The sequence below is a fragment of the Plecotus auritus genome, assembly GCF_963455305.1.
Source record: "Plecotus auritus genome assembly, chromosome: 7".
In the NCBI taxonomy this organism is placed as follows: Eukaryota; Metazoa; Chordata; class Mammalia; order Chiroptera; family Vespertilionidae; genus Plecotus; species Plecotus auritus.
In genome coordinates this window covers 7,999,091-8,015,326 of record NC_137774.1, presented here as the reverse complement: position 1 = coordinate 8,015,326, position 16,236 = coordinate 7,999,091, and the positions used below count along the sequence as shown (strand labels likewise).

The following is a 16,236-nucleotide window of genomic DNA, read 5'->3' as shown; positions in this document are numbered from 1 at the left end:
TTCCTCCACTCCTTTCGATTTGCATCATCATTCTTCTCCAAATGTGAAATCTTACTCTTCCTCAGGTTTCACTTCCTAAAGGAAATCTGTTCTCATTTTTATGAATGACTCTCTCCCTTTTCTGGTTTTCATAGACCTTTTTATTACTCAGTTGTGTTAGATTTTTATTTATTTATTTACTTTTTAAATATATATTTATTGACTTCAGAGAGAAAGGTACAGGGAGAGGGAGAGATAGAAACATCAATGATGAAAGAGAATCATTGATTGGCTGCCTCCTGCATGCCCCCTTCTGAGGATCAAGCCCGCAACCTGGGCATGAGCTCTTGACCAGAATCGAACCCAGGACCCTTCAGTCTGTAGGCCGACACTCTATTCTCTGAGCCAAACCAGATAGGTAGGTTGTGTTAGACTTTTAATGATGGGTGGTATCTCGGTAACTTTTGCCTTATCGCTGTTTTAGGAATTGGCTGTTTACGCATCTGTTTACCCTTTGAGAACTCTTTCAGTGTTAAAACTGTCGACGACAGGAAATTAGAATAGATGCTTATAGATTACATATATTTTTCCTCCTAATTTAGATAAATTAAGTGTTGCTTTATAGAATTAATCCTCAGTAGAGAGATGGAGAAGTTGCTTCTACTTTTAACTAAGCTGGTTACAGTATTTGCATAGTGTCATGGAGATCTTTGGGGTTATTTCTTTTTCAGTAAAAAGAAAATGCAGATGGTTTCCAGGTTTCCTTCTGTTAAATATTTTATGGTGAGAAAAAATGTGGCCACTTCTAAAGAAAGACAGGGGAGAAATAGGGAGAGGAAAAGAGGCAGATTTTGAAGAGGATCCGTATCTAAGGCAGGGAAACTTTAAATATGTTAGACTCCCATATTAATGTATTTTACCAAGGGCAAATTTAAAGTACTATATCAGAATCATACATTACATGTTTAAAATACATGTTCAAAAGAAACATACTTACAACAAAGAAGCCCAAAGACCAAATGCCACTATTTTTTCTTCCCTTGCGAAAAATGAACGAAATTACATATGTAAAGAAAATAAGGGATGTGGCTGAACCAATAGCACATGGGATCTGAAATAAACAGGATGTTACATTTCAGTTAAAGAAAAATGCAATCTAGGAAAACATTTAGGATTCAAAACGTAGGCACAGCACCAGGTCTAATAGTTATTAGTAATTTATGACCATGTGAATATCAATGAAAACAGTGTGCATCTTCAAAGTTTCTAACTACGTCGTACAATGATATTTGTTCCATGAATATTGTAACTTACATGCATAACCTCATTTACATCTCTAAATATAAATCGTCTGAAGCCAAAAATGATCTCCAGGAAATACATTAGAAGGAACATCAGCCAGTATAGTGGGACGTCCACCAATGCCTGTCCAAACCAGTAAGCGGAAGGGAAGAGCCCGGAAATCCGAAGCTGGGACCGCACTTTGTTCTGAGCAGGAGACAGCAAAAACACAGACGCTATTTCAATGAGAGGTTTCAGAAAATGTGGATTATGCACGAGAACCCCAGTTTCTCCACACCCTCACAAACTCTGTATTGTCAGTCATTTTAACATGTATTCATTTTATTTGCTGTGTAAAGGAATCTCATTGCAGTTATTTTCTGGGTTATACATGATATTAGCCATCTTTTTATGGAAGCATTTTCCATCTACATATCTTCTTTGGTAGGTATCTGTTTTCATATTTTGCCCATATTTGAAATAAGGTTATCTTCAATTACTGGGGTGTAAGAACTATTTATATTGTTGGCACAAATCTTTTGTTATATATGTGCATTGTGAATATTTCTCTCTCAGCCTACAGCTTTTTATTTGCTTATTCATGTTTTACAAAGAACAAAAGGTTTGAACTTTGATGAAGGTCAGATATCATTTTTTTGTGGATGGTCTATGCTTCCTCTGTCCCAACTAAAAATATTTGCCTACCAGAAGACCTATGATTTATTTCAAAATAATTTTGTGTATGGTGAGAACTGAGTGTTGAGAACATGTTTTTCATAACATTATCAAGTTCTTTCCATACAATTTTCTGAAAAGAGTATCCTTACCCCATTTGAATTCCCTGGCAGTTTTATTGAAAATCAATGGATGACATATGTGTGGGTTTATATCTGAAATGTTTATTCCATTTCATATATTTACATGATTATTCTTACTTAATACAACACATTCTTATTTATTATAACTGTAGTAAGCCTTGAAGTTAGAAGCATAAATCTTCCAATTTTGTTTTTCTTTTTCCAAGTTATTTTATTTTCAGTTACTTGCATATTCATATAAATTTTAGAATCATTCTGTAGACTCTATCTATACATTGATATTTCCACTTATAAAAATTCCTTTTATTTTTACAACTTAGGATTTTTGTCTGAATTGGTTGCTCGAGTAAACGTGTATAAATCGCCTCTTGAAAAATCCTGTAATTATATTACCTTCAACATATAATCATACAAAGTAAGGGAAGTTTCAGTTACTCATCATTACCTTATAATCATTGATGCTGCTCATGGCAATGTAAGGAGCACAGCTGGATGACAAAAACAGCCAGAACATGGAAGGTATCATGAGTAAAAGTGGACGATCCAGTTCCTTTTGAAAAGGCAAAGAATATAAAGAGTTGCATGAACAAATGTGAAATTCATTTTTAAAAATATTGAACAGCCTATTTTTAACCCTGCCTTACATCCCTTTTGTTACCAAACTCTTTACTATCCATCCAGACTTGAAGCTTGATTTTTGGCTTGATAACCCACATGTTTGGATAAGAAAAGTGCTAGTCACAGGACTGCACGATTTCACTTTCATTTCTTCACGTTCTCTTTGAAAATATAATTTGTTAGTTTTATTTACATTAAAAAAATCAAAGCTCTAAAAAATTACATTGATTTCCCAAAGCCACAGAACTTGCATGAATCCAAATGCTAATTTACCCTGCAGATGATTACTCAATAAGAATAAAATCCCAGCCACCCGGAAGATGCCTGATGGAGGAGAATCATAGAGTACATACTTACCAGCAAAGACATAATTCTCCCAGTTTGGATACGTGCTGATGGTTTAGCCATTCTAAGCAGCCCATTACTAATAATATCCATAAGAACTGGGAAGCAATTCAGTCTCTTGGTATTGCACGCTAATGAAAAACTGTAATTCTAAAATAGAAAAAGCAAGGTTATAAATTCTCAGAGATCTTCATTTTTTCCCCTAAAGAAGTAAACATTCAATATTTTAATTAAAAATCATGTTTTAAAAATAGTGTTAAATAATCTGAACAAAAACAAACATTGTGTTAAATAAACTGAAACATGTATATAGGCAGTATCTGGCTTTCAGGACACCAGGTGTCTGGCTTATGGCTAGAACCAAATATTATTATTGCTTAAGAATAAAACAGAAGTTTCAGCACATATGAATTAGAAAATCCTTGAGAGGAAATACACATTTTTTGGACTTAAGTATGTTCTTGACAGTGGGTATTGTATAGTATTTATTTTGCTAATGCACACAGTCTATTGGTAGATAGTAACTGATATATGAAGTATTTATCTACTAATGACTACAATAAACTAAGTAATAAAAGCAGTACCCCTGCATTTGTTTTTCATTTTGTTTCCTAAACTGAAGGCCAGAGTATATTGATAGTTTATTGCACACCTTTAGGGTAAGTTCTTAAATGGAGACCAGCATACCTTGTCGTGACCAGACACTATGATGGCTCCATTATAAGATGGATCGTCTGAGCCATTTCTATTTCCAGATGCATCCACTTCCAAAGCTATGTTCTGACGCTCCACGGAATGTATAAAGTCATCAATGCTTGCCCCTAAATTGTAGTTTAATGTATTAGGTATCTCAAAACTAAGAAAATCAACATCAACCTGTGCAGTGAAATGAAAATTAATGACCTCATGTAATATTTACTGTAATATGGAGTGTGAGGATTTTTTTCCACGTAATAACATGCCTGCTACTGTAAATTTAAAAATCTACTCACTTCTATGGATTTTACTTTATAATATATTTATTAACTTATGATCATTGCTATATGGTGCATATGGAATAGATTTTTTTCCAAGAAGATTTCAATGAGTAGCTATACCAATATGGTTTGAATGACATAGATAATCTCTACTAATTAACCACCAAATAGGCTAAATCTCACTTCGTTACCACAGGTTATTAATTGATTTTCAAAATGTTTCTTGATATAGGAAGACAACTTGTTGAATGGCTATAGAAAGAGGTCATGGACCTTCTCCCCAGAAAAACAACTATAACTTGTAAAAATTCCTAAAAAATTCCAACAAGTTGAAATTTTATTATCTTAAAGACATACAGAAAACAAAAAAAGAAATTTATTTGAGAATGTACTAAATCTGTGTAAGAGCACTAAGAAACTGTGACAAAGACCTATACCTTCACAACTCTCCCTTGATTAGCATAACAAAAGCTCCCCTCTGAATGGGTCAGAGAAGGATTCAGGGATTCTACCTCCTCAAGCCCAGTCTATAGTGTCTTCCAGGGAGGAACTGTGATGAGGATGACTGAGAACCACTTGTCCATAAATTAGAACTTCTACCTTATGGGTAAGAAGAGAACTCCAGATCTCTCAGCCCCCCATTTCTGTTGGTCTCAAGCTTCTGCAAGATGAAGCTGAAGGGAATGGGAAAGTTTGGTGGCCTGACCCTCCCAGGAAGATAACTGGATATCTATTGAAGTTGCATCCCTTCCTCACACCACACACAAAAATGAACTCAAAATGCACCACAGACCCAAATGTAAGAACTAAAAGTATAAAAGCCTTAGAAGAAAATACAGGAGTAAATTTTTGTGATCTTGCATTAGGCAAAGCCTACTTAAATATATCATCAAAAGCACAGGCAAGGGAAAAAATAAGTTGGACTTCATAAAAATTAAAACATTGTGCTTCCAAGGATACCAATAACAAAGTGAAAAGATAATATACAGGATGAAATAAAATATTTGAAAACATTTATAGTTGATTCTTAATATTCTCAGTAGTTATGTACTTTACTTCTATAAAGTCACTAGAAAGTTATTATAAACACTGAATTAGTGAATACTGGATCAGTGCTTATAGGGGAAACACAGGTTTAGGTCTCTCTAAGCCTCTCGTCTTTAACCAATCAGTGCATTGTTTTATTTTAAGTATGTTTCTGTATATTCATTGTTGATTCATTAACCTTGATCTCACAGCCAACAGCTCTATAATGCATGCCTGAACAAAGCTAATCTAACACACATATTTTCTTTGTAAGGTACATCACAGCCTTCTTTACTTAGGAACATTAGATAGCACTTCAGCACTGTAATTGGGAGGCACTTTACTTTATTTTTTAATAATTTGGTTTTCTTTGTGTGTGTACAAATTGGAATCCTCACAAAATGTTTGTGCAAATGTAAACTGAAGCAGTCACTTTAAAAAATACTTTTACAGGAGAAAAAAAAATGGCGGCAGAATAGACAGACATGTTCTGAGCCTTATCCCGGAGCAGAAAGAAAGAACAGCTGAGGGTCACACGAGAATAATAAAATGTGGTATATCCATTCAATAGAACATTATTCAACAATTTAAAAAATAAAGTATTGACATATGTTACAACATAGATGAACCTCGAAAACATCATGCTAAGTGAAAAAAATCAGTCACAAAAGATCATATATATATAGTGTATGAACCTACTCATATTCAATGTCTAGAGTAGCAAATTAATAGAAATAGAAAATAAATTTGTGATTGATCAGAGCTGAGGGCAAAGTGAATGAAAATGATTACTAATGATTTGGGATTTCTTTTTGAGATGACAATATTCTAAAATGAATTATATTAAAGATTATATGATTCTGTGAATACACTAAAAACCATTAAACTGCACATTTTAAATGAATAAATATGGCATTTGAATTATATCTCAAGCTATTAAAATGTGTTTTGGGGTATAAACTTTTTTATTTTGCAAAATGTCATCAGATCATTTATTTTTCCTTGACAAATGCTTTCTTAATTCCTGCTCTATTTTGGGCTCGTATATTCATCATCCCCAAGCCTCATAAATTGTTTTGAACACCTGCTGAAGAAGTAAAAAGCTCATTTTTAATCTCATGTTTATGTTGTCTAAGTAATGCTCTGAACAGTGAATGTATTTGAGACAAAGTATTCACCACATTATTACCTGTATTATTGATGATTAATAACTGAGTGAGAGGATCATGCGGTGGTTGTCCAGGAGCAAGGAAGTATAAATGGGGAGAGATTTTCCATGTGTAAGTGCCACCGTATGTTTTCATGATGATGTACTCCCACAGAAAAGGAAAAATTCCAATTCCTAGAATCAATAGCCTACACAGAAGAAAATTGCCGGTGTGAATGCACAGTCATGCCCTAACCTTTTAAAATGGTCTAGGCAGATTCTAACTGAATGAGATCAGGAAATTATGAAAACTAAACATATAGCCCTCTGACTCAGATACTGAGTACCTTGTCCTTTTCTTCTCTCTAAGTTAGAGATGATAAATTGTAGATTTATCCTTTTGTTCATGTCTCTTGTTCCTCTCTGGCCATGAGCCACCCTGTACACTATCATGGGACATGTGTCCTTTAACTCTGTGTCCAGATTCTGCCTCTTCCTGGAATTCCAGTGAGGGGTTCATTCACCAACACTTTATACTCAATTTTCTTCATGGCCAATCCTCTTCACTTAGTTCTGTGATGACTGCATGGTTTCTTGAATCTCCAGGCACAAATTTTCAATTATTTTTTACTCTATTTTCCTGTGCTCTTCATTTCAAGTAAGTTGAAAATTTTTATTATATTTTCATGATATCTTATTTTGAACCATTTCTCCATTCCTAATTTCTAATTTTATGATACATCTTGTTGGAATTCTTGCTAAAGGACTGGCATCTCTGGAGACATGTTATATGCTGTTGCCAGATTAAGCTTAAAGATTTTGTTAAATTATGCTCATCTCCTAGTCAAATATTCTCAGTGAATTCTCATTACTTATTTATTTAGCAAGTACTTGTTGAGATTCTGTTATGTGCCACACCACCTATTTCTTTGATGCTTAATCAACATATTCATAGACAAGGTGCTGATTGATAGCCAAAATCCCTTGGACACCAGGGTGCTACTGAGAGGTGACATGATTCTTAGGAGCAGGGATGGTGTCCATTATGCACGCAGTATGTATGGAGAGTGAGCTACCATCACTTCAGAGGGCTGGAGGGAAGTTAGAACCTCTAGGTTAGAGCCAGTAGGATATAATGGGAGAGTCAGGACTTCTAGGGCTGAGTCAATACCATGACTAGATAACAACTAAAATGAGACTTTGGCATACAGACACTGGGAAATAATATCTACATCCCAATGTTTCTGTCACCTGCCATAGAAAATGTAAAGGAGAGCAAATAGCCCTAGCCGGTTTGGCTCAGTTGATGGAGCGTCAGTCTGTAGACTGAAGGGCCCCAGGTTCCATTCTGGTCAAGGGCATGTACCTCTGTTGTAGACTTGATCCCTGGTTGGCGTGAGTCTGGGAGGCAACCAATTGATGTGTCTCTCTCACATTGATATTTCTCTCTCTGTCTTTCTTCCTCCCTTCTACTCTCTCTAAAATCAATGGAACAATATCCTCAGGTGAGCATTAACAAAAACACACACCAAATAAAAATAAATAAATAAATAAATAAATAAATAAATAAATAAATAAATAAATAAGACAAATATTACAGGAAAACTTACTTTAATTGAACTTTCCCCCTAAAATTGGCTCTGAGACCTTATAAATTCCACTTGCTAGTCTGCTAGTAGATAAAAACTAGGCCCATGAACTAGATTGGGGATTATATTTTATCCAGTTTTGCAGATGCAGACATTTATTTTTATTTTTGTTTGTTTTCTGTAGTCTTTAGGCCTTAATATTTTTTAATGCATCGACTGAACAAAAGCTACAGCACTCTGATACTCACAGTGATAAAAGAGATTTTCTGTCATGCTTTAGCTTTAATAAGCGGACCCTTGCAATTGCACAAATTTGCTGTCTCCACAGAGCCATGCCACCTACTGTTTCTTTCATCTCACTAAGTGAAGAGAGAACTTGTTCCATCTCAACAAGTCTTTCTGTGTCTCCAGCTCCTTCTGCTTGTACATCTTCAGATGTGGCAATACCTGAAAAACACAAAATAAGTAATGCATAAAAACCTACTTCAGATGGACTTTACTGAGCTTACTATAGGCATTTGTTATACCAAGGACATCACAGATAACATACCCTCACACTGTTGGCACTTGAACCAAAGGACCAGAAAGAAAATCTTAGGTGGACACAGACAATATATTAAAGAGGTTAAGATAAGTATGCAAGATCATCATAGTACCTAGGTGTGACTTGGAAACTTGGTAAAGGACACAATTATCTTAGGTGCTCACCTAGAGAAACAAGTTACAAATTGACATGCTACACACTAGGGGTTTACCTGTAAATTAAACATAACTATAGCAACAACCACCTTAAAAATAATGGACTAACTGGCTTATTGCACTTAGCACAATGCTCTCCAATTCCATCCATGCTGTTGCAAATGGTAAGAACTCCTTTTTTTAAAAAAAATATATTTTATTGATTTTTTACAGAGAGGAAGGAAGAGAGATAGGGAGTTAGAAACATTGATGAGAGAGAAACATCCATCATTTGCCTCTTGCACACCTCCTACTGGGGATGTGCCCTCAACCAAGGTACATGGCCTTGACTGGAATCGAACCTGGTACCTTTCAGTCCGCAGTCCGATGCTCTATCCACTGAGCCAAACCGGTTAGGGCTGAACTCATTCTTTTTTACCGCAGCATAGTAAGCCAGTCAGAGAAAGATAAATATCACATGATCTCACTCATTTATGGAATATAATGAACATAAACTAATGAACAAAAATAGATCCAGAGGCAGAGAAACATCGATCAGACCATTAAATCTCAGAGGGAAGGTAGGGGAGGGTGGGGGTAATGGGGAGAGATCAACCAAAGGACTTGTATGCATGCATATAAGCCTAACCAATGGACACAGACAACAAGGGGGTGAGGGCATGAATGAGGGGAATAGGAGGGGTAATGGGGGAATAAGGACATATATGTAACACCTTAATCAATAAAGAAATTAAATTAAAAAATAATGGACTAAACATGCCACTATAAGACACGTAAAATGTCTCAATAAGCAAAATTCAACTATATGCTGTTTATAAGAAATGCATTTTAAATTAAAAGCACGAACAGGTTGAAAAAAATTTTAAAGTCACAAATTACATTAAAATAAAAGCAGCTCATCATACAAAGAAATCCTCAATGAGATCTAGAGCTGACTTCTCATCAGAAACCATGGAGACCAATAGGCAGCGTGATGACACATTCAAAGTGTTTGGGGAGAGATTTACAATAAGATAAGTGTTCCGTCTTAAATTGCTCTTGGAAAATAGGATACAATGAGGTCTATGAGCCTTGGGTAGAAGAAAATGGGCCATTTTTAATATCAATGCTATACTGGCAGTGGAGGTAACAAAAGTCACAGGGATGCACTTCAGCTTAATATATTCTTCTCCAAAAATGGCCTTACTCATGGAACCCCATATGTTATAATCATGTTATTAAATCATATTATTGTAATGGTGTCTTCTTTTTTATTTATTGATTTTTAGAGAGAAGAGGAAAGACACACAGACACACACACACACAAACACACACACACACACACACAGAGAGAGAGAGAGAGAGAGAGAGAGAGAGAGAGAGAGAGAGAAGTGTTGTTCCACTTATTTATGCATTCATTGGTTGATTTTTGTATATGCCCTGACTAGGGATCCATCTGGCAATCTTGGTGTATCGAGATGATGATCTAAGCAACTGAGCTACTCAGCCAGGGCCTGGAATGGTGTCTTCTTGAAGAATATACTGGATCAGGTGTTATGAATACACTTACATTATCATTTTCATGCATTTTATTTACCTGGTTCATCAATAGTTGATTTTCCTTCTAGTTTCAGGAACACCTCATTCAAGGTTGTCATGGAAACACCATAATTCTCAATTCCCAGGTCAGGACAGAGATCAAGATTCTCATAAAGTTCTAAATACATACACAATAGCAAATCAAGACAAGCATAGTGCACCAATTAGAATGTAATATTTCCCACTGGAGATAAAAGTCTAGTTATTCTTACCTCATGTTTTAAATACCTGAACACAGTATATGCTCTTAATAAATGTTAGTTAGAATAATTATCATTGATATTATTTTTATGAATAACATTTATGTATTTCATTTCATGATATTCTTGTACATTACCTGGAAATTTATTTGTTCTTTCCAAGGGCAATATATAGACAAGTTTTCCTTCACTTTTTGCTGATAATTTGGCATCAGGGATGTGCTTTGTAACAATGGATGTTACTTTTTCTTGAACACACATTTCATTCAACTGCAAACTGGTGATAAAAAATAGATCTGTGTTATTTGACGTCATCTCCAATTGGATGAAGAAAATTACTTGTCTCTATGAGACAAAGAAAAATCAAATAAAATCGAATGCAAAAAATAGGTCAACAAAACCTGAAATAAGAGGTAAAAAAATCAGATTATATGCAGTTCCTACCTCCTACAGTAAAAGATTTAAATACAGTAATGTTAGGCATCTTATCTCTGAATCAATGAACAAATAACAGAACATGTTACTATCTAAAAATAGTAATAAAAATAAAATGAAGAGGATGGACAGGAGAGAAAGAACAAGAGAGAAGAAAAGGATTTAGGGGAAAGAGGAGAAACAAGGAGTCTGCTTAAGAGACTGTGTTAAAACCATGTGTGAGAGGTGATGAGGTTGTGAAATACAATGTCAGTTGAGAAAGTTCCCTTAATACATACATTTCTTACCAAATAATGTGTGGTGGATATATTTTCTATCACGTTTATCTAAACTTCTTTGTTATCTTATATTCTCAGTCTCTAAAATCTGCCAATCAATAATTCATATACTATATACTCCATATATCTCTATCTGTATCTTTATCTCTAATCTCTGATCTCTCTATATCTGGCTATACATCTCCTTATTTTTATTTGTGTATGTGTGTATATATGTATACATCAATAGCTTTATATAATAGTCAAAGGTTTCCTTGTGTGCTGTAATGTGTTGCTTCAAGCATCATGCCTTGCTTTAGCCCGTTTCTCGTTCTGCAGGCTCCTCAAGTGGCCATACCTTAAGTGATACCCAATCCCCCATTTCTTCTTTAGAAACAGACTTGAGCCTGCACACTTCAGCTTCCCTTTGGAGACAAACACTTTCCTGTCTGAAAGGGAAGAAGCAAAGAAGAAAGTTTGTTAGAACGTTGACCATTCTTCCCCCCCAAAAGATAGGTCCTTGTCTGCGTGATCCAACTCTAATTCAGGAGCTTCTATATTTTCAAAGACAGGGCTTCATCAAGATTCATTGAAATAGACACATTTTAATCTTATTTATATACTTTAGACTGTTGTTTTCCCTTCCAGCCCATCAGAGAGGTTATCGGATAAATTTTAAATATAGAGAATCATCACATTATACATTTTAATGGGACAAACTTCAAAATTGTTTGAATATTTCAAGTTGATTTCCTTAAATTTTAAGTAAAAGGACCAATGCCTTTGAATATAGACTCTTCCTTCAAAATAAGTGAGTTTCCTGGCAGATCATACCTCCATGTAATCAAAGGATACAAAATCCTAGGAGATACAAAGAAGTGGTTGTGAGGGAAACTCTTGGGCCAGTTCATATCATTACCAGCTGTTCCAATGGCTGGATATAGCTGGATGACCAGGATACAAAATACAGCTGCTGAGCATATAATCCATATTTCTCAAATCTCATAAAGTCTTCATCATGATACTTAAAGCAAACCAGCACGTACCAGCCAGGATGTCAGCCTCATCCATGAACTGGGTACTGAACACGATCACACGGTCCATTTTCCGCTCCTTCAGCACGTTCCACACTTGATGCCTTGAAAAGGGATCCAGCCCAGCAGTTGGTTCATCCAATAGGAAAATCTACAGTGGAGGGGGTATATAAAAGGATCTTTCCAATAAAGTATGTAGTTCTTCCAGAAAACACATTGAAACCATATTATTTATATTTCAAAGGGCACTGTGGTTAGGATTTTGTTCTTATATATAATGTCCCATCATAAATACTTTATCACAGATGTCCCTTGCAAATAAAAGGTTAGAACTACTACCAAAAGTTTTAATTTTAATCCATCTCTAAATCTCATCTTATTTACCTGAGGATCTCCTAAAATGGCAATTCCAAAAGTGAGTTTTCTTTTCTGTCCACCACTTAAGTTTTGAGCAAGTACGTCTTCAATACTGTCCATTTGCAATTCCAGCAAAACTCTTTGTATCTAACCAAATGACAACATTTGTGTCATGATACAAGATTCCTTTCTTTTTTTATTTTTACATTGATAAATACAAGGCAGTAAAGTGTAATGGTTAAAAGCATGCATTCTGAGCCAGACTGACTCGATCTGAATACCACTCCACATTAACTAGCTGCATCGTCTTGGTCAAATTACTTGCTATCTTGAACCTCAGTTTCCAGGAATGTAAAATGGGAATAATAATAGCACCTATCTTATATATAGAGTTGTTATGGGAAATAAATGAATTAGTATATTTAAAGTGAAGGATAATGCTTGGCATATAAATTATACATAAATGTTAGATAAACATTTAGCTGTGATAAATACCTAAATTAGATTTTTTGGTCCAACTTTCATACAATCACTTTGCTCAAAGATAATTTAATGAAAGCATAAGAACTCAGAGCAAATAGACTTAATGATCTCATTTGGACCACTACATTAGTTCTGATATATTTTTGTACCTCTTGTTCCACTTCCTGTGGTAGAATCCCTTTTATCTTAGCAAAGAGTCTGAGATTTTCTCTCACAGTGAGGTAGTCAAATTGCACGTTGGACTGTGGGCAAACTCCAATGAGCTTGCTGATATTTTCTAGGTCAGCCATTTCTGAAAGTTTATTACTATACACGGTGACTGAACCTATAACAAAGATTAAAAGTTAACATTAGATCATACTTAAATTAAGATATCTTTCTAAATGAAAAGCCACTCTAGAGTTATTTATTACATTCTAGATAATATGGTTTTATCTTCAAGGTTTATACAACTCAGGCATTGTGAACTTCCATTTTAGTTGTGTGGTGTATGGGGTGGGAGAAAGGTCCCTTCTGCAGATTTTTCCATTAAGATGTAGTCTATTTATTCTCCCCTCATAGTTAGGTGTGGTTCTATGATAAATGAAATTTTAGCAAGTGTGATATAAGCAGAGATTGCGAAGTGCCTCCACCCTGGGGTTGCCCTCTCTTTGCTTCTGGAGTCATGGGCATCACTGGATGAAGAATCCCTGACTAGCTTCCTGGGGGATGTAGAAAGAGAGGTGCTGTGGTCCTAACTAGAGCCCCACATGTGTGAGTAAGGCTATGCTAAAGCGTCCACCCCAGCTATTTTAATCCAGACAGAAAAACCACCAGCCAACCCACAGATTCATAAGAAATAAGCAAACATTTTTATTTTAAGCTATTAGCTTTAGGAATGCTTGTTGTGCAGCAAAAGCTAACAGATACAAGTTGGAATGCCAACGGACCATGAAAATAATGATCATGAAATAATCAAATTCCATATATATCAATTAAGTATTGTGTACCTCTATAGAATACTATAAATTAACTTCCGTTTTTCCCTGGTAATCGTTGTTTGTGATTAATGATCAAAGGAACTTACTATTAACAGCTGATTTATTTGTCCGCTTGACTTTGAGGGAAAAGAACCCTCTTACCTTTGGTGGGAACAGATAACCCACTAAGAATGTTTAATAGTGTTGATTTTCCAGCTCCACTGTGACCAAGTATTGCAGTGATTTGGCCTTCATATATGTCCAATGCCAGATCTAGGAAGAAAAAAGAAAAGGAAAGAAGGCTGGGAGAAAGGAAGGAAGGAAAAGAGGTAGGGAGGTAGAAAAAAAACTACAAATTTCTTGTTGAGCTAAAATTTATCTTTTAATTTCCTTGAATGGCCATGTTCTCTATATATGAATATATTAGGTTGTTAAACTCAAAATAAAAAATATACTTTTATAAATTTATACGTACATTCTGTTTTGAAAATTTGAAATTACTTGTTTTAAAACCAAAAAACATCTTATACTCTTAAGTTCATTGATATTGCCTGGTATATGGCAAGTGAATGTTAATGATAGATTAATAATTCAGTAAATTGTTATGTGGATAAAAATCCTTCGGTGTATGTGACGTTTTTGCAGAATATAAAAATAGCAATATCCACTATAGCTTTAGAATTACAGAAGAAAAATTTGCGTTTGTAGAAAACAACCCAGAATAGCTTAGGCTACCTCAGTAAGACTCAGTATACCTTTCAAAGACATATGTAATTTGAAAACACAATTAGTTTTTTCTTTTATATAGAAGTAATTGTTAGAAAGGAAATTTTATGATATGGTTAAATAACTCATTTCAAATCTGAAATACCACCAGTGATTGTTCACCAAGAGCAAAAACAAGAATGAAAATCAGAAAATTAATCCTATATAATAAAAAGCTAATATGCAAATAGACTGAAGGGCAGAATGACTGGTTACTTTGATGCGCACTGACCACCAGAGGGCAGACGCTCAATGCAGGAGCTGCCCCCTGGTGATCAACGCACTCACACAGGGAAAGTGCCACTCAGCCACAAGCCAGGCTCAAGGCGGGCCAGTGCAGGGCGGTGGTGGGAGCCTCTTACACCTCCGCAGCAGTGCTAAGGATGTGTGACTGAGGGCACAGGACAGGCTGAGGGACCCCTGAGTGCCCAAATTTTGTGCACCCAGCCTCTAGTATCAATATAATAACTAAATGGTACCTTTCAAAGCTTCTACTTTATCAGGCTTTCCTTTATATTCTTTTGTAACATTTCTGATTCTAAAAAAGAAAGAAAAAGATGTTTCAAGTTATGACAATTTTCTTCAGTTGGTAATTCTAGGTTTGGCTGACATGATTTATGAATCTGCCCCCTTCAGTGCATAGAAAAGCTGGGAATTTACTCTCTGGCAATCATGTTTGTGTGTGAGAATCAGCTAGAGTATTTTTTCCCCTGCCTTGGCTGCACATTAGCTTTACCTGCGAAGTTTTTAAAAAATATATTTTATTGATTTCAGAGAAGAAGGGAGAGGGAGTGAGAGATAGAAACATCAATGGTGAGAGAGAATCATTGATTATCTGCCTCTTGTACCCCCCACACTAGAGATTGAGCCCACAACTCGGACATGACCCTGATTGGGAATAGAACCGTGACCTCCTGGTTCACAGATCAGTGTTCAACCACAGAGCCACACTGGCTGGGCCACCTGCCAAGTTTTAAAATTTCCCTATGCTTGGAACACATCACCAGGTAATATTATTCCAACAACTGAGGTGAAACCTGACATTACTATTGAAAACCAGGCTCATCTCTAAACTGCTAAGCCAAAGAAGCTAGACCAAGAGGTAACACAGGCATCCATTCCTGAAGGGCTCATTGTGAACTACTGACTCAGACTGGAGATATTTTTGGTTATCTTGAGTCAAGGTCAAGGTGGAGTAAGGGAGAGAGGCAAAGATCATAACAGTGAGAGCAGTGGGTTTTACAGTCCTACCCAACTGAGCTCACCCCAGCTAGTACATTTAGTAGCTCTGTTACTTAGCCCATGTACATACTCTGGGTAAATTTTGGCTTTTGTAACCTAAAAACTTGGAGTGAGTTAGGGCTGTGTTGAAGGATGAGTAAAATATTTCATCTTGCATGCATAGTGGTTGATTCTTGGTAAGTATTCAGTAAACATCAGATGATATTGGTTTATGATGATGATTATGGTAAGAGAAAGGAATGAAATTAGCATGCTGGGTGCTATTATAGATCTGGAATGCTAGGCATTTTACCTATTTTATTTTATCAGGTACATATCCATAAACTGAATCAAATTTACATTTACATCTTATTTTGTTATCTATTCATCAAACAATCCAGGTTCCATTCATATTGAACTGTTTAGATTTTCTCCTTTCTGTTTTAATCCCATTTTACTATCATTCTA

The 16,236-nt window shown here is 35.5% G+C and overlaps 1 protein-coding gene across 1 annotated transcript in view; it reads right to left on the bottom strand.

The window, feature by feature from the left end:
- LOC308252454 (ABC-type organic anion transporter ABCA8-like) overlaps positions 1-16,236 on the bottom strand; it is a 49,466-nt gene that overhangs the window by 15,410 nt on the left and 17,820 nt on the right. Inside the window, exons 11-25 of the mRNA XM_080677098.1 lie at positions 15,027-15,085; positions 13,945-14,055; positions 12,973-13,148; positions 12,368-12,487; positions 11,996-12,134; positions 11,308-11,398; positions 10,395-10,534; positions 10,056-10,175; positions 8,029-8,227; positions 6,234-6,400; positions 3,729-3,862; positions 3,054-3,191; positions 2,524-2,628; positions 1,294-1,467; positions 977-1,090 (exon numbers count right to left, since the gene is read on the bottom strand). Of these exons, the coding sequence (XP_080533224.1) occupies positions 977-1,090; positions 1,294-1,467; positions 2,524-2,628; positions 3,054-3,191; positions 3,729-3,862; positions 6,234-6,400; positions 8,029-8,227; positions 10,056-10,175; positions 10,395-10,534; positions 11,308-11,398; positions 11,996-12,134; positions 12,368-12,487; positions 12,973-13,148; positions 13,945-14,055; positions 15,027-15,085 (1,987 nt within the window). The remainder of the gene's footprint in view (positions 1-976; positions 1,091-1,293; positions 1,468-2,523; positions 2,629-3,053; positions 3,192-3,728; positions 3,863-6,233; positions 6,401-8,028; positions 8,228-10,055; positions 10,176-10,394; positions 10,535-11,307; positions 11,399-11,995; positions 12,135-12,367; positions 12,488-12,972; positions 13,149-13,944; positions 14,056-15,026; positions 15,086-16,236) is intronic.